The sequence below is a fragment of the Melospiza georgiana genome, chromosome 7 (genome assembly GCF_028018845.1).
Source record: "Melospiza georgiana isolate bMelGeo1 chromosome 7, bMelGeo1.pri, whole genome shotgun sequence".
Classification (NCBI taxonomy): domain Eukaryota; kingdom Metazoa; phylum Chordata; class Aves; order Passeriformes; family Passerellidae; genus Melospiza; species Melospiza georgiana.
The window spans coordinates 24,946,937-24,970,636 of NC_080436.1; the positions used below are offsets into that span (position 1 = coordinate 24,946,937).

At 49.2% G+C, this 23,700-nt stretch overlaps 2 protein-coding genes across 4 annotated transcripts in view; one reads left to right on the forward strand and one right to left on the reverse strand.

The window, feature by feature from the left end:
* The window catches only part of SLC4A3 (solute carrier family 4 member 3), a 32,051-nt gene extending 29,120 nt beyond the window's left edge, over positions 1 to 2,931 (reverse strand). The window contains exon 1 of one of the 3 annotated variants that reach the window (XM_058027446.1): positions 2,869 to 2,931. The gene's annotated coding sequence lies outside the window, so the exon portion shown is untranslated. Of the gene's footprint in view, positions 1 to 2,749; positions 2,813 to 2,868 lie in introns of those variants that run through there. The other 2 variants (XM_058027448.1, XM_058027447.1) reach the window with 2 other exon arrangements.
* A 358-nt stretch (positions 2,932 to 3,289) lies between these two features.
* STK11IP (serine/threonine kinase 11 interacting protein) lies at positions 3,290 to 22,456 on the forward strand. The gene is made up of 24 exons (XM_058028373.1): positions 3,290 to 3,349; positions 3,449 to 3,651; positions 5,689 to 5,763; positions 5,991 to 6,086; positions 7,009 to 7,116; positions 7,324 to 7,395; positions 8,346 to 8,475; positions 8,637 to 8,740; positions 9,540 to 9,629; positions 10,654 to 10,695; positions 11,193 to 11,360; positions 11,656 to 11,737; positions 11,842 to 12,207; positions 12,391 to 12,581; positions 13,540 to 13,650; positions 14,377 to 14,572; positions 15,991 to 16,488; positions 17,983 to 18,098; positions 18,290 to 18,387; positions 18,562 to 18,740; positions 18,990 to 19,074; positions 19,545 to 19,627; positions 21,127 to 21,353; positions 21,656 to 22,456. Exons 1-24 carry the CDS (start codon positions 3,295 to 3,297, stop codon positions 21,794 to 21,796), a joined length of 3,516 nt encoding a protein of 1,171 aa, XP_057884356.1. The 5' UTR covers positions 3,290 to 3,294; the 3' UTR covers positions 21,797 to 22,456.
* The last annotated feature ends 1,244 nt before the right edge of the window (positions 22,457 to 23,700 follow it).

The following is a 23,700-nucleotide window of genomic DNA, read 5'->3' on the forward strand; positions in this document are numbered from 1 at the left end:
TTAACAAAAGAAATGCTAATGCTCAGCTTCACCTCTGTGCCACTAACATGCCTTGTGGGGCCTTTGAAGTAAACTAAAACTATCAGCAGGGCTGTGAAGCAATGTGCTTTGTTTCAGGGCAACCTTAGGTACGTCTGAAGCAAGGCAGAGGCTTCAGGGGCATTTTGTGCTCTGGGAGGGAGGAAACTCACATCCTGGAGAACTACTGGGTGCAACATATTTTGCTGACACCAGATTTCTAAGATGTTATACTGCGTTTAAAACTACAGCCCGACTGCCTAAGTGGAGTTAAAAGGGAGGGAAAATCCAGCACCTAGTCTTTCTTTACCCATCATAGCAGCACATTCAGAATTATGCTGAAGCCATCACTCTAATGAGGCTGAACAGCTAAAAGCCAGACAGTTGTAGTAGCAGTAAGAGAGCCCTGGGGACTTGCTTTGAAATTTCAGAGGGACTGGGAGATACCCACGGGGTTTCCATCAATGAAAGCACGATGCAGTGTGTGGGCACCTCAATCTGACAGGACTTGGGGCTGGAAGGCTCTGACGCTTTGGGGACGAGAGAGGAGGTGAGGATGAGAGGTGTGTTCTCTGATTCTAACCCTACCAGCTCTCCTGGTCCTGAAGAATGGAGAGCCCACAGCCTGAAACACTGCTGCTCACATTCAGCACATTCACGGCTGTCCACGGCCACTAGAGGCCACTTGCCCCTCACTTTGTGACACCTCTGGAGGAAGGTGGGATGGAAACCTTCAGGATCCTGCCTGGCGTTTCTACCACCCTCAACAGATGGAGTTCAGAGAAGAGCAAAATTTTGCCAGTGGGCCAGAGGGATTGATTTATAAGGAAAGGTTAGGAGCTAATTTTATCTAGCACAATATGGGATGACTAAGATGGGGATGGAACAAACCAGCAGTCTGGAAAGATCTCAAGGATGTAAAACACAACTGAAGATTATTTTTTTGTCAGGCAGCCCTTCATAAAGAGACTTAAGAATAGGTTAAAATTGAAAATAGAAACTTAAAAGGAGTATCAGGGAGAATTCTGCTAATAAGCACCATGCTGAAGTGCCCAGCCTGCTGGCATCACTGCCTGGGTTGCCATAAGAAGAGCACAAGATAAAATGGGAAAATAAAAAACCAAACACCACTAAAGAAAAGCAAATGACTGATACCTTCATCCTACTGTATCTCCTGGTTATGGGGAGTACGTGATTCAGCATTCCCGCTAGAAGTAATTTTCAGTAATAGAAGCGTCATGCCAGCAGGCCAGATTCAAAGGGAGGCCAGAAAAATCCACAGCCTGCCAACCTGTGTGCACTCACACATCCCTGCTCTCTCCAGGAGCACATCAGTAAACAGAACTGGCTCACAAAAACCACCATACCTTGTACTGACCATTGTACCAACCACCTAGGCTTAAGGGATTCTGAAGGAAAGAGAGCAGGCACATCCCTGCGATGCTGGCAGCTACAGCATCTCCCACATGTTGATCACAGGGACTCCAGTGGGGCTCTCCCTCATCCCCAAAGGCTGCTTCACAGTGCCAGTGCTTCCCTGTTTTGCTGAGAAAAACAAAATTTGGCACATCTTTGAGGGCCAAGGCGAGCAGTTCACGCTGTCCCTTTGTAACAAAGATGAGTCAGTAACGCTGCAGGCAGGCTGCCCCAGCTCCGTGGGCAAGCGCCTGCATGGAGACAGCCATCAGGTCCCACATCCATCCCCTCAGCTCTTCCTTAATCCCTTGGCCATTGGCTGAAAATAATTTAGCTGTGGAGTGTCTAGACTAGGAGTGGATGTTAAGATAGGGATAAAGCCACAGGGGCAAAGCTGGTTTGAGGATAGGGGAGGAGAAGGGACTCTGGCTGATAGGCACAGACTGGAAGAGCTCACAAAGGAGAAGGATTAGAGGCCTTGGAAGATTTTCCTGGGAAGAAATACTGATGTGCGTGTCCACAGAGAAAAGGAGCAGGAGGGGTGCTGCTGCATACATCAAAGCATTTGGATGCTACTGTGACACTCACAGCCTCAAAGCCAAACAAAACAGGAGTGGGCTGCGCTGCCCCTACCTCTCCTCTGTCATGGCCGAGGAACAGGACACACATACCAGAATGAAAAGGCAACACATAAGACAGTAAACACACAAAGTTTTGTGGCACAAAGGTTTTAACCTGTAGATCTCTCTCCCACATGGCTATGTTGAAATCTGTATTATTACACAAACACTTTAGAAGGCTTAAATATTTCAATGAATCCTCTACTCCACTGAACTACCCTGGAACCATCACAGCCATTCACTCCTAAAGCACTGTCTGTTGCGTGACTCTCCCTCTCAACAGGCCCTTCACAGGGTACCAGACGGGACGGAGCCTGCACGGTCCACAGACACATAAACGAACACACGGAACAAAATTCACTCCAGAACGAAGTGCCAACACCAGACAGTAACAATAAGCCACCCCTCCACTGGACGTACGGACGGCTCTGACAGACACACGTACAGTCGGGGAAGGAAAGGGACACAGACAGACAGCCACCGGGGTCACTGCACCACCTCCGTGCCGTGCCGTGCCGTGCAAGCCCGTACGGTGCGGAGCGCGGGACTGCTCCACGCCGCGCCGCATCCAGCCCCGAGCACCGCGCTGCGTGCCATGCCGTGCCGTGCCGTGCCCCGTGCCATGCACCGCCCCGCACCGTGCCGTGCCATGCACCATGCCCCGCACCGGCAGCCACCCGCACCGCGCCACGCACCGTGCAGCACCGGAGCGCTCCGCAGACGGGCCGGGGCAGGGCAGCCAGGCGGAGCTGCTGCAGCCGGGGCAGCAGCGCAGGTACAACCCACCCCCCGACCCCCTCCCTCCGGCCCGTACCTCGCACCGCCGGAGCAGGAGAGCCGCCCGCCGCCGCCGCCGCGCCGCGCCCCGGCCCCGCCGCCGCCGCGCTCCGCCCGACACGTGCCGTGCCGCGCCGCGCTGGCGGCGGGCGGCGCTGCTCCCCGGCCTCCCGCCGGCCCGGCCCGCTCCGCGCCGAGCGCCGCCGCTGCCGGGCCTCCGCCGCTTACCGGGAGGGCTGCGGGGCGGCGGCGCGGGGCGGCGGCGGGGCGGGGGCCGGGGGGCGAGGGCCCCGCCGAGCGGGAGGGGGACGCTGGGGCGGGCTCCATGGCAACCGGATGTGAGCGGCGGCCGCCTCGCTGGTGCGGCGGAAGGGCGCGCCTCGGCGGCAACGCGGAAGAGCGGCGGAGCGGCGGCGGGACCGGCCGGGCCGTGCCGAACCGGGCCTCGGCCTCCCCGCTGCACATGGCGGCGGCCGAGACGCTGGTGCGCGGCCTGGCGCGGCTGCTGCAGGACGCGGGTGAGTGGCGGCCGCCGCGGGCCGGGCCGGGCCGGGTCGCGTCAGTGCCCCCGGCGTGTGGGCACTCACGGCCTGTCCTGTCCCTTCCCTGTCCTGCAGGGGACCTCGTCCTGGACGGCTCCAGCACGCTGACGCTGCTCACCTCCACCCTGCAGCACCTCACGCAGGTCTTCGAACAGCACCTGGGCTCCCGCAACCAGAACCGGGGCTTCGTAGCGCTGCCCTCGCACCCCGCCGAGACAGCCGCCATCCTCCAGGCGCAGTTCCTTTTCGATGTCCTGCAGAAGACTCACTCTCTGAAGGTCCGTACCCAGCGGGGCCGGGCCGGCCAGGGGAGGTGGCAGGCACAGCCTCAGAGCAGCCTCCTCTGGTGCCCATTGTCCCCGTGTGACCTGCGGGCCCCGTGGGTCACAGGGCTCCCCCAGGGCTCTTGAGTGGAGTCGTCGCTTAGCACGATAGTCTATAGCTGCTTACCTAGGGTCAGCCGTGCAACTCAGCAGAAAGTTTATCGGAGTTAAAAACGGGAGCAACAGGAGTTAATTAAGTTCTGTCCTTGGTAAGGTGTTGTCATTGTTGGGGAAATTATTATTTCCTGAAGAGCTTGAGCAATTCAGGCAGCATCTGGCACCTGAGCACCGCTGAGTGCTCCTGGAGTGATGATTGATGTGCCCAAGGCAGTGGAGCCAGGGAACTTGAGCAGACAGTCAGATGCTGTGCACACTCTGAGGCTGCTGCTTACTTCGGCAGCCTGGGCAGTGGTTCTGGTTGATGAGTTTCACAGCACAGGATATGTCTAGTAACGTATCTTCATTAATTTTAACAATAAATAGGCTGTAGTAAAGAGGCTGTAATAAAGATATAACTGCAGATCAAGAAATTCTTCCGAGAGGTTTTCGAAAGGTGGCATGTGCATTGATGCTGCACATGATTCTGCTCAGCACTGAGACATGCTGGGTGGGTAGCAGAGGTGAAAGGAGCCTGAAAGGGGGAAGAGGCATTAGCAGCTGTTCTGGGCTCTGCCATGGGGCTCAAAAGGTATTGCGGCTGAGCACTAAAATCTGTGGTGTCTTTAAAAACTTGTTTTCCCTGTGAGAGTGGAGCAGTATCAGAATGTTGTTGGGAGGATTTTCTAACAGTGTAGTAAAGAGGGGCACAGAGTCTGGGGAGAAACATGGGTCTCCTGGCAGGAGGAGGCAGGGAGGGACGATGCAATCAGAGGGATGTTGTGGTGAGCTCATGTTCTTTGGAAAATGTGCTCTTTCTGGAACAAGCCTCTAAAGAAGCCCCTGCCCATTGATGTCTGGTAACTCATTTACTTGGAGAAGCTAATAATTTATATCAGCCTGATAGATTTTTAAGACGGTGGAGGGAGAGGAGATGATCAAGACACAGCAAGAATGGCATCTGAAATAAACTTTGCTAGACCTGGTCATTAAAGCTTGCCAGTGCAAGCTCCACTTACAAATGCTCTTGTTCAACGCGCAGCATTACTGCTGGCAGGCAGTGGGCAGTGATTCATTCCTGGCAGGGCTGTAGCTGTGGATGCAGTAGTGGTGATGAGACCTTAGGATGTCAGTTCTGCATCTGATGAGTCACTTCTATGTGAATGTATATGTAACTGGCAGAGATGGTCTTTCTGGTTGTACTTTGCTGTCCACAGTGGAAGTGGTAACTGTTTCATTACTTACTTTCAGTAGCAGCCAGAAATACTGTTTATGTGCTAGAAGGTTAGAAGGTGGTTTTAATAGGCTGCTTTATGGTGCATGAACACAGCCTAACTGCCCTGTGCTGAAAGGACCTGTGGCTGCACTACAGAATGCAAAGAGGAGGTTTGCAGGCACCTCAGTCTAACACTAACAGTTTCTTGGAGACCAACTCTGTTTTCCATTCTATCTGCTTGTGATTTGCCTTATTTGGCCTCTTGTGGTGAAATGTACATGCACACCTCCCACCAGAGTGCTAGTTCTACTCAGCTGCTTGATAAACATACCTCCAGCAGTTAGTTTTGTCTTTAGTAGATTTGCTGGTTGTGGCTGATGAGGAATCCAGCTGTCAGACCTCCCAGTGGCGCTGAAAGTGGCATAGCCATGTAGGCAGGGGAGATGAAGAGGAGCTCTGTGGGCTGGCAGACCACACTAACTAACATGCTGTTCTCTGTGACCTCTACTGTACTATGGATCCAGGGAGACAGTGCCACTACCAGCACTGGGAGAGGGCTTTTAAGGGATCACCCGAGCTGGAGGGACAGCCTGTTCAAGGTGCTGCAGTTGGTGCATCAGGAAGGTGATAATGCAGCACAAATCAAGCTTGACATGAGACTTCTTTTCTAATTTCTCCAGCTTGTTCATGTTCCAAACTGTGTTTTGCAATCTGCTGTGAAGATCTTCCCTTTCAAGTCCCTCCGGCATCTGGAAGTAAGTATAGATGGCAAGAGTGATTTTGAGTCTTGCTGTTTGGGTTTTCTTGGCTAGTTTTGTGGCTGCAGAATGCCTCTGCTCCTAAAAACTGGGTAGGCTTTTGTGGCTTCCCTGGAAGGCTAAGATTAAGCTCCTGCAACACTTGCTTGGGGTAAAACTTGGACCTGCTTCACCACTGTAATATTTTGATGTATGTTGTTCTTACTTTCTCATCACTGCTGCAGTTGAAGTCTGTCCCTCCACACTGCCTCCGGGGACTGCGATTTGTCTATTCTCAGCTGGAATCTCTAACCTGCTGCAAATGTATCAGTACACTGGAGGTGAGTGTCTACACAGCTTATGGGTCAATTGCAAGAGAAAGGCTGTCTTCATCCTACAGCTTCTATAGCTCTTCACACAGGGAAAATGTAGGAAACTGTGTCACTCCTTTTATTCATTCATGTTGTGTATGGTTTCATCTCCCTTCCTTGTTCTGGGGTCCTACTCCTGTCTCAAGCAGTGTTGAAGGATTCCCTGCTTGCAAGCACATGTGCTCTGTAATCTTCTCTTTAGCTTCTTGAGAATTTCTGGGTCTAGACAACATTTGTGCCAGCTAGGTCTGACAGCTCTGTGTATCTGGCTGTTTCCACATTCAAGGACTGCAGCTGGTCAAGGTTTATTTCATTATACCTCAGCAGCCTTCTTAGAGCTTATTGTCAGAGGAAATACTGTGCCACAGTGTCTTACCTGCACTGCTGCCCAGCACATTTCTGAGATGTGAAGGCAAGCTCCAGCCATGAAGAGCTGAGTAGCATGGGCTGTGCTGGCCATGGGCCTCTGGGCTTCTCTCTGGGATGTAGAAGCAGACACCTGCTGGAGAGCAGGGGCTCATAGTAGGGAGTGCTTTCAGAGCTCTTTATCTGTTAGGATACAAGTGTGTATCTATCTTGCTTTTATTTGAGGGAGACCTGGAAATGATTTTGTTAGCATGAATCTTTGTGCTCAGTGTTCTGAGCCTAAGAAATCTAACAGATTAGGTTAACTATTGCCACTTCAGAGGAAACAAAAGCATCTCCTTTCTTTCTAAATATCTGGCCATGGGATTTGCATCACCTCCAAATACTTGAATTAGGGACATAAAAGTCACTGCCTCTCTAAGCAAAACAAGTATGTCAGCCACCTTCTAGACTGTTCTCCTGTGTTCATCTGCTTTTACTATAGCAGCTAGTACTCACCAAGGTATGGCTCCTCTCTTCCTCCTAGGAAATAATTTCAGCATGCGGTGGAGATCTGAGCTGTGCTCTCCCGTGGTTGGAACTGCAGACTGTGAACTTCAGCTATAACTCAATCACTGCCTTGGATGACTCACTGGTGAGTGGGGCATCCTTCCTGCATGGCTGAGGAGAAGAGAGGAGGTGATCACAGCCAAGAGCCAGGCCTTCTGTTACTGATGCTGCTAGGTCTGGGTGGGAGGGAGCAGGCAGTGTTAATTTTGCTGGCCTCTCCCAGCAGGAGAGGCTTTTCATGCTGTAACAGAGACAGTTGTAGGATCTGATATAGTATCTTTTTGTCCCTCAGCAATTACTGAATGCTCTGAGGGTCTTGGATTTGAGTCACAACAAGATCCAGGATTGTGAGCACTATTTAACGGTGAGTATTTTGGGCTGACCACCAGAGCTTCCTCCTATGCAGAGGATGCTGCTAAAATTCTGTAATCATTGACATCACTTTCCTACTAGGTGAGGTACAGTAAAAGAAGTTACAGATGTGATGTGGCTTAGAGCTGGTGCTTGCAGCCTGAAAACCATTGCCCTGTGTGTGCAGTCTGAGTGCCACTGAGGCAGAGAACGCTGTGTTCCTCACCTCTAAGACAGAGAGTTAGCTCTAGTTGTCACTTGGCATGGCTGAGTGGTAAATGCACTGATACACACAGGGTACTCTGGGTGTACAGCCCCCCCACAGGGTGGGCACTCCACTGTGACCAAGGCTTTGCTGTAGTCTGTGCAGCCGGTGAGAATTATGTAGCCAGGCATGGGGCTGTAGTTCAGTTTGTCCAAACTGCCAGCAGCATTTACTTCCTGCTCTGAGAAACTGGTCAGTTACTCTAGAAAAGGAATAGTCCATCACAATGGCATGTGTGTTTGTGGGGAACAGCAGTGAAATCCATGCTTTGCTGGGCTGGATCTGCTTCTTTGAAGGAAAGCTATGAAACACTCTTTTTGTGTAGTTGGTGGGCTCACAATGTATCATTCCCTATCATCTTTACAACAGTAAGAAAGGGTTTATTTTGGTAGTTCACTCCTTTTGCTGAGGCAGGATGTGCAGTCCTTTCCTATGCTCCATCAGAGTTGGTGAGGAAAGAGAAAGGTGCTCCTGGTAAATTTTGTAAAGCAGTCAGATGATGCTGAGTGCCCCTAAACAAACCACTCCCAATGTGAACACCGAACTCTTCCTACAGAAACAGTCTAAAGAAACTCACTTGTTGGTTCACCTTGTTGGGATGAAAAAAAATGGTAGAAGCTAGTGCTCTGCCTTGAGTTCAGGGCCAGGCTTTGAGATAAGGTCCCAACTGATCCAATGCTGCTCTTCTCTCTGAACAGACCCTTACAGAGCTAGAATACCTCAATCTGGCATACAACTTCCTGTCCAAGGTGCCAGCCCTTGGCATCTTCAGCCGATCCAAGCTGGTGACTCTGATCCTGCGCAACAATGAGCTCGACAGCATCAATGGTGAGCCCACAGGGGAGAAGCATTTCTGAGTTTGAAGCATTTCTGTCGTCCTTGGGAATGAACAGAACTTGGAATCTTGGGCACAACTATTTTTACTAGGGTTCAGTTTTGGGGAAGGTTATGTTGTCTAGTATGCTGATGGCTTCTTGCTTTGTTCACAGGGGTGGAACAGCTTGTGAATCTACAGCACCTGGATGTGGCCTATAACCTGCTGCTGGAACATGCCCAGCTGGCACCATTGTCCACTCTGCACTGTTTGAAAAAAGTAAGCATAAAGCCTGATGATTTGGTAAATTAGGGATTTCATGGTGAGGGTGTGCAAGATGGAGACTGTGTAGTAACCAGAGAGTTTTGAAAGATAGGTTCAACTCCTGAGCATTTAATTTTATTGCAGGAAACTGATGGGGCAGCCTTACAGAGACACCTGTGTTTCAGCCTTCATTTTTAGTGACCCTTCCTCAAGCTAACCTTTTTTCATATATTCACCGCCATTTCCTTGCTCGCCCTTTCTGATTTTAACATTGTCAAGTTCAGTTAAGATCCTGCCATAATCCTGTTGTGGATTTGTGTGTTCAGAGAAGTCTGAAGGAGCCTGGCAGTCACTATAGTGCTTGTGAAAGAAGATCATAGAATCAGAGAGTGGTTTTGGTTGGTAGGGACCTCAAAGGTCTAGTTCCAACCCTCCTGCCATGGGCAGGGACACACCTCCCACTAGACCAGGTTGCTCAAAGCCACATCCAGTCTGGCCTTGAACACATCCAGGGATGGGACATCTACGGCTTCTCTGGGCCTGCAAAGGACTGTTCTTTCAACACTTCTCAGAGTCAGTACTGAAAAAACTCATAATGATTTAGGTCATGAATAGGAGGTACTTTAATCTGCTTCTCTATTTGCTGAACTAATTTCAAGAAGAATTTTAAAAGCCTAGTCCTCTCCTGGCTTGATAACTGTTCCACTGCAAGGATATTTCTTGAAGCAGAGAGAAAGACTGGAGCCTGCAGGCAGGATAGACTGGGGTAGAGAATATTGCTTCTAATAACAACTTGTGTGTTTCCCTCACCCAGCTATATTTGGAGGGAAACCCAATATGGTTCCATCAAAATCACCGATCTGCAGCCCTTGCCCATGTGTCTCCCAGGGCAGCCTTCTCCAATGTGAGTATTAGCCACCTGCCTTCTGCCCCTGCTGTTGAAGGCATAGGGTGTTCTAACACTTGGGGCAAATGAGGGAAAAGAAACTTATAGATTTATTCCAGCTGTGTAACAGTGGTGATTCTTTTGTGGTTGCTTCTTTTTCTTTTTTTTTACCTGCAGTAGAGTAGTTTAACCTTACATTTTTATGTCATGTGCTGGCCAGCACAGAGTTGAATACTGATCTCAGGTTTGCAACACCTCAAATCTTAATATGGTTTCACTGTCTACCTCTTCAGTTTTGCTCACTGATGGAACTTTACTCTGCTCATGCTAGATAGTAATGATGTAGCTGGACTGTGCAAAGAAGGAGCTCACGTCTTTGCCCACCTGACCAAAGTATGTACTGCTTTGGCAGACATGGCCACCTCTTTGTCTCCTTCACTCTGCTCTCAGTCAGGTGTCATTACTGTTCCCTTACACTCCAGTGCTTAGGTCAGTTCTTGGTAATCTGATTTCAAATAAAGAAGCCAGCAAATCCAGTGTTTGGCAGTTTAGCAGAATAAACTTACTTGCTAAGGGTCAAAGGTGTTCCAGAGCTGGTCTGCCCTTCATATTAGTGGCAAATGGCTGGATTCATTGTCTTCAAACTGCATCTTGGAAAAAGCTCAAATTACTGGAAGCTATGTGAAGTCAGGCTAGAAGTAGGATAAAGGCTTTGAGGTGAAAGTGAATACCTTTCAAAACAATTTGAGTTGTTGTAGAATAATCCATTGTACCTCTTCCGTGAACTGTCTTGGATACGTCTCTGGAAGTTATAAAGTCTGTAAACAGGAAAACCACAACGGTCCCTTCTGGCCTTACATGCTGTTAGGTAGCTACAGCTAAAGGAGTGGTGGATAGGCAGGAACAGGGTTGTTTCTTTGCAGTTTTTTTGCCAGGGATCCCAACCCTAGGGTGGCCTGAAGGGATGTAGGAGTCAGCAGAAGTTGTCCTGAGTATGTGCCAGCCAAATGGAATCTGACTGCAAATGGGTCTCTAATTACAGTTCTTCTTGGACGGGGAGCCACTCTCTTCCTCAGACCTAATGGTAAGTATAATTGTTAAAAACTGATCTTACTGGCTTTGGGACTGGGAACTCTGACAGGTTTTTGCATTGTCATGTGTCCTATTAAATCTTTATGGGCTACCTTGACTTTGACACAGATCATTTTGTCTCAGTTCATGCTGATTCCTAATAATTGCTGGAACTGGCCAGTGTGATTTATTCTGGCTTATGTAGCCTTGCAGGACTTGGAGCCTTGCCTGTTTTCTCTTCAGGTACTATATGGTACTTGACACTTGAGCTACATGTCAGCAAAATACTTATCAGTTTCCCATCTGCTATTTTTAAGAAAGGCAGAGATTGAGGTAAATGAGAGTGGTTGTGATAAACAATCCAATCAATCAGGCAGGATCTGTTGTCAGTGCTTAGAGATGGTGAAAGCTTGAGGTGAGGAGCAGGAAAGCTGTCAGCCTGAATTGTGGCTTGGTTACCTTGTCTGCCCTTTGCACTCAGCTGGAAATACTCTCTTTTTCTTGTTTTAGCACCTTCCAAGACTTGTGCAAAGTGTGTCCCAGTCCATCCACACTTCTACCTCAGAGAAGACTGCACTGGACCGCAGTGCACTGGAGAGCTCCTGTGCTGCAGACTTCAGTGACAGCCAGTCCCCATCAGAGAATGTGGCTGTCAAGGTCTCTCGAAAGAAAAGCAAGGTCAGGGACTGACATAGCTTCTTAGCCATGTAGCTGGTGTGTTGGGTGAAGGGGATGCCTTGATGTGAAAGCCTTCTGCACTGAGATGTGGTCTGGTACTGACTGCGTGGTTAGTGAGCCTCTACATTGCTGTGTGTTAGGAAAGGGCTTTAATGTTAATCTTCATATACCCTCTGTTTCAGGGTGTGTCTCTATACTGTAACAGCTATAAACCCTTCAGCTTGGCAGAGCCCCTCATCAGGTGCTGTTTTCATTGTTCTAGTTTCACAACTACTTTTATCCTGTTTTTTTCCAGGGAAAAGTCAAAGTGCGCAGAGCAAGTATTTCGGAGCCAAGTGACACAGAACATGAGCCCCAGGCATTACCCCTCTCTGCTGGTGAGCCTTGTTGTCTCCTTAATAACATAGCAGCTAAAGTGCCCACAGTAAGAGTGTTCTGGCCTGGTGACTACTTTCATACTTCCCAAGTTTTCTCTTTGCAGGTCTGGTCCTAGAGCATCAGAAGGAGATGAAGCGCCTGGCCAGCTTCAGGGATCGCTTTGGTGCTGACTGGCTGCAGTACAAGAGACACCTGGAGGAGCATGACCAAGTGCCCGTCATGTCCCACAGTCGCTCTGCAGAGGAGATCACAGGCACACCTGCTGCAATGGACCAGCAGAGCGAGAGCTCTGACCCAGAGCAAGGAAAGCCCCAGGTATCCCAGGAAGAAGGATCCTCTCCTCCTTTGGATGACACTGCAAAGGAGGAGGAGCCTGAAGTACAGCTGGATGAGCCTATGGAAGGAGAACAGAGAGAGGAGGAGGCAGACGAGCTAATGCTTGGAGAGGAAGAAGACGAGAAGGTAGAAGGTAAACAGGTCCTTTCACTGCTGTTTTTAAGGGCTTGGATGAGAACAAAATAGATTAATCAAATGTGTTTTGTTTCTGAAGCTGTACCATGGTGCCCAGTATTGTGGGAATGCTAAGGACCTAGGTCCAGCAGGACTGAAGGCCTACTGCATGTACTGACCTGTATTGTGTCTTGTTTGGCAGTGGACCTGTGCCAGCCAGTGCTGGTGAGCCAAATAGAAGGAGAAGGGGACCCAGAGCCAGAGTGGATCTTCCTGCGAGTCACAGCTAAGCATGTGATTGAGGTGGAACTGAAGGCTGCCAGAGTCCTCCACAAGCTGGAGCTGAAATGCCTGAAGAATGTGGAGACCTCTGAGTTGACCTGGAAGAGGATGGTGAGTTACACTTCTCTGTGACCCTTTGTCTTACTCCCTGTGTATGGCAGCATTCTAGATTTGGGCTCCTGTCGAGAATCCTGCAGGTCTTTCCCTAGCTCCTGCAAAGCCTGATTGAGCATCCCTTCAACCCAATGCATGTGTATCTAATGGCATCTCTATTGCTTAGACTAACTGTGATAATGCAGCAGAAGCCAGCATCAAATCTGTTCCAAAGCTGGAATTTAAAGACAATGGCTGGAGTTGTTCTGGTGTGGAGGAATGAGAGGCTTCTCAAGAGGAACTTAAACGTAATGGCGATCTCCTTCCCATCCATTCCTCACTGGGATATCACCCTGGTCTTGGAGGACTCTTTGTGGATTGCATTGTCTCTAGAGCAGCACAGAGGCTAGTTTGGCAGCTCAGTGGGCAGTGTGCCATCTGCTCTGGGTGCACACTTTAGCATTACCAGCCCTATTTGGCTTTTGTGGTTCTTTAGAAATGGAGTCTGGAAATCCCTTTTTCCATGTGGTAAGATTTTAACATTCAGTCTGCATACAGACATGTTCACAGGTTTCTCTAATTCTGTTTTCTCTAAAAGCTCCAACTCATTTTTAAACCCTGCCCTTGTGCCTTTTTGAATGTTTGTGGTTTGATATTCTTCTGAAATACCTTTATGAAAAAGATGTTTTGTTTGAAACGCTTTGTTCTAGGCCTTGAGAGTTACTGTTGTAAGTTTCAAGCGCTCATGCAATTTTTCAAGCACTCAATGCAAGTCTTGTCAGCACTTAATAGCTTTATATTTGTTTATTTATTTCTGCCCATTTTACCAGACTCCCAAATGCTATCAGCTGTGGAGGGATGCTTAGGACTCACTAAATTAAGTGCTTGTATGGCCATGTTTCAGCCCTTTGCAAGCAAATGTAGTCTGTGAAAGCTTCTCCCTCATCCTAGAAAGGGTGTTTTCTGTCTCCTGCAGGACCTGGAGCGAGTTTTCCCTGTCCTCACGTTGCACTTCAGCTACATCCGCAAGGACCGGCAGAAGCGCAGATACGTGGTGCTTGACGACTGCCCCGAGCAGTGTCTGCAGGTGGGGGCCTTGGGGAGGGGCCACTGTCACTGCAAGGCACTGAATTATTCCAGCCAGCACAGGGCTGCTGTTCTCAGAGCACACGAGCACCTGCTGCCCATGTCTGGCTTGTAGGGATTTCTTCTTCTGCACAGGTGACCTGTGGAGGGCCCTGTGAGCATGGCTTGGGCAGTGGAGCTCCTGTAGCATAAACATTGCTCTCAAGGAGAGAGTCTTGCAGTTTCCTCCCTCTTGGGATGAAAAGTTTGTAGTCAAGCTAGTGATCATTACTTGTACACATGCAATGTAATGTTTTGTGGGTGCTAAGTGATGTGCTGGCCTGTGCTTGGTCCTCTGGACAGTGAATGTCAGTGCTATGTCCACACAGCTGCTGTAGGGACTCTGGTCTCTCATTCAGTAATTTCTCTCAAGATTTAAGTACATTTGAACAAGTTGTTAGAGACAAGGCACAAATAGATGGGACCCTTGTGATCAGAGTTCCAGAGGGAGCCTGTCAGTATGTAGCTATCAGGCACAGACCTGCAAAAACAGGTTGTCTTGGTCTTCTGCAGTGAAGCTCCATGCCCTTGGCAAGTCTTGCACAGCTGGGAAATATTCTTGCACCCCTTACACTCTGAAATGCTATAGTGAGGCATGTGAAAAGACTTGCTGGTGTCAGAAGCTTGATTTTATTAGTATAATCATAGCTACCTGACAGAACCCTTTTCCCTGTGCTGCTATTTATAGTGTATCCTTGAAGTGTTGTCCCCAGCTGTTGAGGAGAATCGGCGAAATCAGGACCAAGAGAAGGGGTCCATGAAGCTCCAGTGCCTGAAATGCAAGCAAGAGTTTTCACAGTCCCTGCCCCCCTGGCATCAAGGTTCCTATTCTTCAGAGCTTGGAGACACCAAAATCCTGGAGACTCTAGTTGCCGCAGGTCAAGGTAGGCTGTAGTGCCAAGAAGAAGGATGTTTGCTAATTAATGCCCAGGCAGACTTCCAGGGTGGCAGTTGTGGTGCAGAGCATGGAGTGTATAGGAGATGTGTTGTCTGTACTGGAATTTAAAACCTATTTGGGATGAACTCTCACTTGGCCTACTTGGACTGGGAAAAGCCTTGTTTCCTAGCAGGAATAAACCACTGGTTTAAGGTTAAGTAAACACCACTCCTGTGCTGAGTGGCCTGGGGGAACACAAGGGTGCTGGAAACTGAAGTCTGGGAGAGGAATTAAAGGTCATGTAGTCAGTTCTGCCACAGAGACTTTATTTGTTCTAAAGAGCTTTTGCTAATGGAAGTTTCCAGGGAATCTGCATCAGTATTTCAGGTAAAACTTTGGCTGTTAGACATCAGAAAAACAACCAGAACCCTAATCTAAGTCTCCCTGTCTGTGATCTTAAGCCACTCTTGCTGCCACTTCAGAGGAGCAATTTATTTTTTTCTTTGTACTTGAGGGCCATTGTTCTCCCCTGGCAACTTTTCCTAGTTTCTGTCCTCTAGACTAAATAAGCTCAATTATCTAGATAATTTACTTGTCAGTCATATCTCATACATTCAGTTTCTTGCTGGTCTTTGTACTTTTTCCCATTTGTCCACGCTTTTCTTTGGCTGTTTAAAACTAAATGTGGTATTTCAGCTGAGATGTGGCTATTCCTGTGTAGGCATCTTGTGATTGCTGTGTTTTTTGAAGCTCAGTTTATATTCCAAGTGGGGAGTGCCATAGCTGAGAAGATGCTGTTTTGAGAAAGTATCCTGGGATTGAAGTACTGCAATGAACACAGAAGTGCTGTCCTGGCTGCAACACTTTTCTCCACCCCAGGATACTTTCTTGTCCCTGCCGGAGTAATGGGAATGCCATGATCCAGCTGGGAGTCTGTTCTGGTGTGGGTGAAGGGAGCAACAGGAATCAGTGTCAGAAGGGATGAGGGCAGCTGGGAAAGGGACACAGCATGCTGGGGGTGGAGGTGGCTAAGGAAGACTGGATTGACTGGTCATGAGCTTGGGCTTCTGAGGTTCTGTGGGCACTTGCAGATGTGAAGTGAAGGAAAGTCACGAGACAAAGCCCTGGTACAGTTTCAGTTGCAACCACAGCACACACTGGGCTACCCTAAATCTGAGCAGAACTATTTCATGTGGCACTGATCCAGAATTTCTGGTTGATTTGTGAGGGGAGGTATGTAGGATATGCTTCTGAACAAGTTGCTCAACAAGCTGCTCAAGTCAGACTGTAACTATTCTCTACTTTGAAAAGGGAGGTTTCTGTTAACTATTCTCTACTTTGAAAAGGGAGGTTTCTTGGTTTGCAGAGGGGGTGGGGGGAAGTAAAATCCTGCCTTTTCTTTATACCTGGCAAACTCTTTCACAGGTCCTGCAGCAGCTGGTGAACCCATAGCCTGTCCCAGTTGTTCCAGTGACCATGTGGTCATTCTGCCTTCAGAGGAGTGCTCCAGCACGCCTCTGCTGCCTGGTGCCGACAGCACGAGTGAGGACCTGTCAGACTCCGTGCTGGAGGGAGGCAGCCAGCAGGAGGGCCCAGAGGAAATGTCTGTCCTGGCCACTGGGAGTGGGCAGTTCTACATTGGTGGGGAGGACAGCTCGGAGATAGACACCAGCAACAGCGCCAGGAGCCCGGAGCTGAGCGCTGAGCCTGAGCCTGGCAGCACTCCTCATCCCACGTGCCGTGGATCAGAGGGTGGCTCTGGGAAGGAGCAGGGTGTGAAGAGCCAGTCCTTGTCCCTCAGCCACCCGGACACCAGCGGGGGCAGCCTGGTGGGAAGCTGCCGTCACAGCGCTTCTCGGGGGCCCACGCCTTCCCCGCTCTCTGTCAACTCTGAGTCCGAGGAAACATGGAATCTCAGTCCTTGTGAGTATGAGGAAGCTGTGCAGCGTTTAGGGGTGTTGGCAGCTTGTTGCTGGTTTTATCACTGGTGCTTGCACGGTACACTTTCTCCTGTTTAATGGGGAAGGGGGACATCAAGTGTGAGCAGCCATAAACATGTGGTTCTTATAAGCAGAGACTTTCATTCCCCTCTCTCTTAAATCCTCATGCCTGAAGGTAGGAAAAGTGAGTCAGCTCCTAATACCTATTATTGCTTAGACTCTGAGTAATAGGGTCTTGTTCTAGAAGCTGCATTGCCCAGTTATGGACACTCTGGGTTCCTGTGGCATCCATGAGCTGCCAGCTGGAGCATTACCTTTGGAGAGTAGTATGCACAATTACTCTCTATTTATTCTTGGCTTAAGTGCAGTGTGAGGCTGGTGTGCTAGTAGGAGGCTCTGGTTTGTGGATCTACAGTTCTTGTGCTTTCCTCACTTTTTTTTGTGAGCTTCAGATGACAAAACCTGTCCAATAGACTGCATGCTGGCTGTGTGTAAGTCTTACATGACTGAGTGCTGTCATGTAAGACAGGAGGTCCACAAATTATTTTTCTGAAGGACCTTGGATTTCTGATGTATCAGATTGCCTTTGGCTGGGTAGCAGGTTGTGATTTACAGAATAACAAGTTGGAGAGGAGCTGTGGAGGTTATCTGGTCTAGCCCAGCAAATGACTCTACTGCAGCTGAGTGTAGTTCTGATTTATAACCCGTTGTTTTATTGATCTATAGAGGTCTCCCCCAGTCCTTCAAGACTGCTGTGCCTCAGAAGAGGAGTCAGTGTAGAATCAAAGTTTTAAGGTTGCTAGGTTCAGTCTTGTACAGTTGAAGTATGAGAAATAAGGCAGTCTCTTTTCTGGGGTCAAATTGCGAGGTCCCAATTTAAAATGGAGCCTATGGAAAGTTCCTGGTGAGGAGTGGTTGATTAATGTAGCATTTCTGGTGGAGAACAGGCTCTGCTGGGAAGTGCGAACTCTCGGGCAGTACTATGGCTGTTGTGTAAATTTTTTGGTTATACAATTTCATGACAAACCTAATTATACTATTTAGCAGTTTTATTGGTGTCTTCCTCAGGCCTCTTTAACCTTGCCACGATCAAAGCCAGTTAAAAAGTTGACCTGAGCTGACACCAGCTGAAATAAGAAATATCTTTCTGGCTTTGTGATAAAGAATTGTCCTCCTGCCAAATCCACCAGCACAGTGTCCTTCTGTGACTAAACAGCCAAGAACAGTTTGAATCTGACTTAGACCAAAGCTTTGTATATCTGAAAAAAAAGCAAGTGTTGGAGCAATGAATTCCTCTTTTATCTCCACATGGGGACCTGTGGCCTGTAAAGCCCACAGGTTTGGCCCTTTGTCTTGAGGAGAGACCTGATGGAAGCAGGTGTGCAGAGGGGGTGACACTGTGTCCTGGTGCCTGTGTGCATGCTCAGGCAGCCCCTGGCCAGGGGACAGTGTCATTGCTGCCCTCTGCTCTCCTCAGCTCTAAACAGCGTCCTGAACACGAGGGACTTCCGCGCAGTGGATCATCGCCTGAAGCTCTACCTGGACATGGAAGTGTTTGAGGAGAATGCTGAGGAGTTCCAGTGCTTCCTCAAGGTGAGCTCCCACAGCACCACTCCTACAGCTCTTCTGCTGTCCCTCTTGCCACCCTGCGAGTTCTGCACCGAGGTGGCGTCTCAGAGACTGTGGGGTGCGAAGGGAGCTGAAGTGTCTTTGAGTCTGGCCTTTCTGTGGATGAGCTGTCAAGGGGCAGGCCAAAGCTGTGACCCACCCTCTGTGTGCTCTAGGTGGTCATGGTGAAGTTTGGCCGGCCAGGAGAGTTCCTCTCAATCCTGGTTGCTTCTGACCTCAAGATTTATGTGCTGGAAGTCACTGGAGCTATCAGGTGAGGACCCTGCAGCAAGTCTGCGAGTGCTGGGTAGTGCCAGCCTGTGCCAGCCTTGCTGCCCTTACCCTGCAGGGGTGGTGACATGCACAGGCCCTGCTGGCAAACCCCCTGCTGCAGTGGGAGAGGAGATGGGGCAGCCTGCTGCAGCTGGGGGCTGTGCTCTGTGATTAGGGGACAACCTGCAGACTGGCTGAAGAAGAATGACTCTCACTACCTGTCTGATATTTCTCATCTGGAAGTGGGACTCTGCCACCAGACCTTGAGAATGGAGTTTGAGAACCCAAAAACTTCCTACAATCTGCTGATCCGGAACCAAAGCTGCTGTGACCAGTTCCTGCAGACCCTGACAGGTAAGAGTAGAGCTGTAGGGGCGTTGGGCAGAGGATTTGAAAGATTTGTTCTTGGGGAACTATCAGGACAGCTATTGTTGGATAGATGTTGGAAATAAACTTCTTGACAGGTCAGAAAAAGAGCTGGGAGAGAATCTCACTGCCATCATAACTTGGAACACCTCTCTGAACAGTAGAGAAGTGTCCTGAGCTGTTTTGTGCTGCCCTTGGGTTTGCAATAAAAGACACTTGCCTTCTTCCCCTCTTTAGATCTCATGCAAGAACTGCCTGCTAAGCACAGGAGTAAGGTGAAGGAAATCCCCACTGTGGAAATGAATCCCCAGCACTGGTTATGGTAAGAGCCTGTGAGAGGTTTGGATTTCAGGTAGGAAGGGATGTCTGCTTGTCCAGCAGACCCTGGGAAGCATTGGGGGTAGCACAGAAGGAGGCACCACTGGAGTTGCAGCCAGGCCTGTGTTAGTGGTTTAGGGCAGCTGTCTCAAGTCCTGCTGCACAGAGGGTGAGCAGGCAAAGGGTGTCATGGGCTGAGCCAGGCAGGGCAACTTCAGCTCTTCTGGAGCAGCCAGACTATAATGGAGGGAGTAAAAGTGGGAGGCATAGGGCAGCCTTCTTACTTGCAAGAAACATTTGGCTCCTGGCTGTCAAGGTGGTAGTCAGAGGACCAGGAGAAGGAGGACTTTGCATTATCTGGGAGGCATGGGTCCTTCCCTTCACTGGGAGGACTGGGAATAGTAGCTAGTTCACAGCAAGCCTAGACTGGAAACAGATTGCTTCCTTATCAGCCCAGTGTTTTATCTCCTCCAGGCCTCTGCTGGACTCCAAGAGCACAGATTCTGCAGCTGCAGATGACACTTGTTTCTTCTACCTGCTGGCATACCTGATCCAAGGTACAGGAGATCTCAGCAGCCAGATGTCCTGCACATTGTGCTGTCTGCTTACATGCTTGTGATTTTAGTGCACAGTCTGGGGGAAAAGAGCTGTGCCTTTTTTCCAGCAATGAAATGGGTTAGGGGCATGGGTGAGGGCTCTTTTCTAGTGTTGGGCTGTGTAGAATAGCAGCATACTTCTGTTCATCCACTAAATCTCCCAGTCCTTTTCTACATGGAAGTCTAAGCTCTAGGGAGCAGCTGGTCCTGCACACACAGTTTTGGTGACAGCTTGAGAAGCTGGAGATTATGTGAGGGCTGGATCGTTGCCCTGATCTGAAGGAAAGATGAGGAGTCATAAAAACAGATGGTTTGTCTGAGTTGCTGAAAGGCTTCTTCATTTGGGAAAACAGAAGTAGGTGACCAGAACCTGAGATAATAGTACAGGAGGAGCCTGCTGGAGCCCTTCAGGTTTTGTTCCAGGCCTTGCTGAGGGACAGACGTGTTAAACTTGAGGTTTGAGTGAATAATTCCAGTGTTGTCATAGCTTGGGACACTGAAAAAAAGCAACCTAACTCTTAATCACATTCTGACCAATCTGCTAAGCTTTTGCACCCCTGATCTCCATTGACCATCGGGGAGGCATGGGAGTGTGAGGATCAGAAGGAACCTGTGGGAAGTATGTTTATTGCTATCCTTAAGCTGAACAAATAGTATGTGAGAGGGAGAACTTAAAGTGTGTTTTTCTTACTCTAAAGTTTTCTCCTCTTTTAGAGTATGGTGCCCAAAACTGGACACAGTTCCAGCTGAGATCTCATTACCAAGTAGACAGGATTAATTAAACATCCCCTTTCTGATAGTCCTACTAATTCACAAGAGTGAGATGTGATGAGAAAAGCAACATACTGCTGCATCAGCTTGTGATCCCCTGTGACCTCAGCCAGTTTTGCTAATGGTTTCTATTACTGTGCATCTAACTTATTCCCAAGTTGTAGTGCTTTTAATTTGCATCAACTGAAAGAGCTGGATTATATTTATGTTGCCTAAAGTTTATCAAAACTACTTTACTTCCTGTCATATTTATGATGCATCCCAGCTCGGTATTAAACTTTATGTGTGTGCTCTCTGTTCCACCCATCAGATATCTGCAGCCAGAGAAATTCAGGCCAAAAAAGGCAGGCTTTGAGCTGCAGCTGTCAAATTTTAACTAAGGAGTAGTAAAATGTTGTTTAAGAGGTCAAAGGACTCAGATGACTCTTCCTGCCTCACTTGAGGGCATAGCAGGACAAGCCTTGCTGGGCAGTGGTGCATGCTCCTGCAACAACCTTGGATAAGCTGGTCAAGCCCAGCCACATTTCAGTACCCTGGTCTCCTCTTCACTCAGGAAACTGGATAAAGTCATTCACCCAAGTTATTGCTGCTGTAAAGGATTTCCCTAGGGGAGGAATGGAGAGCAAAGCTGGTTCTGTGGTGACTCAGGCTCTCAGCAAAGCATTTCTTATTCCCTCATATCCTTTTAGGGGCATCTGCTTTTCCTGTGACCCTGCTGAGTACCCGAAGCATGCTATTTCTGCTGGAGGAGAATCACCAGTGGCAGGTGCAGCCCTCCTTGGATGAAGACCACGAGGCAGAAATGCCTCCCAGGAGCAACATGCAGTTGAAGGAGAAGCAGCCAATCACCAGTATCAGCAATATCATCACCTATCGCCTCTGTCCTTGTGACATCAAGCTGATGCTTTACGATGAGGTAAGCGGGCGGTGCTCATGGGCTCAGGGTGCTGGGGGCTGACTGTGCTCAGATCCTGTTCCTGCAGGAGTGTCTTGGAGCTGTCATCTCCCATCCTAACCCAGGGCCTTGTACCACAGAGCCAGGGGAGCACACTGGAAAGTCTTGCAAGGGACACTCGGCTGCTGGCAGCAGAGAGGGTCGAGGAGGTCACAGAGGAATTAGGAGGAGCCGGCAGCTGTGCTGGGGGATGGTGGCTCAGGCTGATTGGTGCCTGTCGGGCCAGTCTGCTCATTCCCCTGCCTGCCTTTCCTCCCTGCCAGGTGCTGAAGCTAGAGAGCACGTGGCACATCCGCACAGAGTGCCCGGAGCTCCTGGTGGAGCTGGTGGAGTGGATCCGCGGGCCCTGGGAGGAGATGTTCTCCATCGAGCTCCGGAAGGCTGTGCACGAGGCACTGGAGTGAGCCTGGGGGCTGGAGCAGCCGGGGCCTGCAGCCAAGTGCTGCTGTGCCAGCAGTGGTGCGCAAGTGTCTCCCACTCCATCTGGCCTTGCCGTCCTGTGGCCTCTGTTTTCCACTCTACTCTTGCCCCTGGCCCCTTCTGGTGGGTAAGAGGGGAGCACACGATGGTTCGGGCTGCACAGTCAGTTATTTGCACTGGATTGGACACCCAAGAGAAGGTGGAGAGTGTTCCTTGTAATAAGTAGTGTGTAAGGTACCCAAAGGCAGTCAGGTGCCATTTCTGGCAGATGCATTTGCTGCCTTCTTAGCTGTTTCAGGACAGCTATCATCATATGCTGATGATTTTTTTTTTCCTCTCCCTCCTTCTTGTCCATGGTTTCCCTAAAGCTACCTGCTTCAAACTGGAGCCTGATTGCACAAGGGGATGAAGCATGTTGTGCACAATCCCACAGAGAGCCCTTGCCTCTGTGCCTGATGGGGCATGGCTCAGTCTGCTGCTGTAGTCTTTCACTGTCACTGGGAGGAAGGAGCCTCGAGGTTCTCAGCACAGAAATGTGTTGCTCATTGCTTAGGGGTCAGGACCTTGATGGGCACCAACAAGAATAAGCAAGGCTTAGGCTTTTTCTGAGAAGTCCAAAAGCAAGAGTCTATTTTAACATGAGTTTTACTATTTTCTATTGTAATAAAAGCTTATATTTATTGAATTGTCATGTTTTCCTTGTTTCATTCTTTTGCAGTGGTGTAATGTCTTTCTAAGGGCTTCCATACTGCTGCCTCAAGGGTTCCCTAACATCTCACTGGATTTAGGCCATTCTCCCTGTCCTGTTCAGGGTGGGTGTGAATGGGATGCTAGGCTAATCTTCTCCACTTTCTTCCAAGGAGCAACAAAGGAACAATTTTAAACAGGATTAGACTGACACCAGGTACAGGTTGTGGTGTTCTCCTTTGACTGTTGCCCTTATGTGGGCATCCTGTGGCCTTTCAGCCCCAGCTGCTTACTGGCTGCACAGGCCCTCAGAGGCCTGCCTGTCTCAGGAACTGTTGTTGGTGTGGCTGTAGAGGTGGGAGTGCCTGCCTCTATGTTCTTCCCCAAATAGAGGTTTACCTTGTCTCAACTTCTCCTACAGAGTTAAATGTGCCTCAAAAAATGCTGCTGCCTGGCCAGGGCTTTGCTAATTTCACAGTCTCTGCCCCTGCCCAGTGAAGAGCAAAGATAGAACTGTGTGTGATGTTTGATGCAGTTGAAGCTCCCTGTGGGGGTGGGCAGAAATGGACCTGTTACATTAGCTGCTGATAGTGGGATCTGATACCCTAAGTAGGGACCTTTACTGATGGTAGCTTTTCCCAGAACAGCTTCTGTTTTCCTATGAATGTTCAGTCTGCAGCTTCAGGGCAAGTTTTCTGACTGTTCAGTCCTTAGTGACAAACCTGTATTTTATGTCAATGTGATCTTGATTTTTATGAAGATGTGCATTTGACATTCAGTGACCTGATGCCTGTTTTCTTTGGATATTGAATATAGCAGCTATTCACAGTAGTCTGTATGACATTTAAACTTTCCACATGCCCAAAGTTGGTGTCAGTGGCTTCAGTTTCTGTCATCGAGAAAACAGCAGGGACTTGGCCCCACTGCATCCTGCTGCTTCCCTGAAAAGATGCAATAAAGTTTCCCTTCCTGCTCAAACCCATCTATGCCATTCTCATAGCCTTAGGAGAGCAGGAAGTTCAGTTTCCATCCTGGGTCTGAAGGCCACTCTTTCTTGGGGTCACTGTACTATTGGACGTTTTTCTGTCACTTCCAGAGGCAGCTGAGTTGCTGAAGGCCCACAGTGGCCAATATTTTTATCCAGCCATCTATAGACTTGATAAGATCTGTACTGTCTGGAGGCAGATGTCACAATTCATCC

What these genes read in the sequence shown, in the direction of transcription:
- STK11IP (XM_058028373.1), top strand. Translation starts at nt 3,295, where the DNA reads ATGGCGGCGGCCGAGACGCTGGTGCGCGGCCTGGCGCGGCTGCTGCAG. An exon ending in AGTCCCTCCGGCATCTGGAA is followed by an intron (nt 5,764 to 5,990) that starts GTAAGTATAGAT and finishes TCACTGCTGCAG; the next exon opens with TTGAAGTCTGTCCCTCCACA. An exon ending in AGTTGACCTGGAAGAGGATG is followed by an intron (nt 12,582 to 13,539) that starts GTGAGTTACACT and finishes TGTCTCCTGCAG; the next exon opens with GACCTGGAGCGAGTTTTCCC.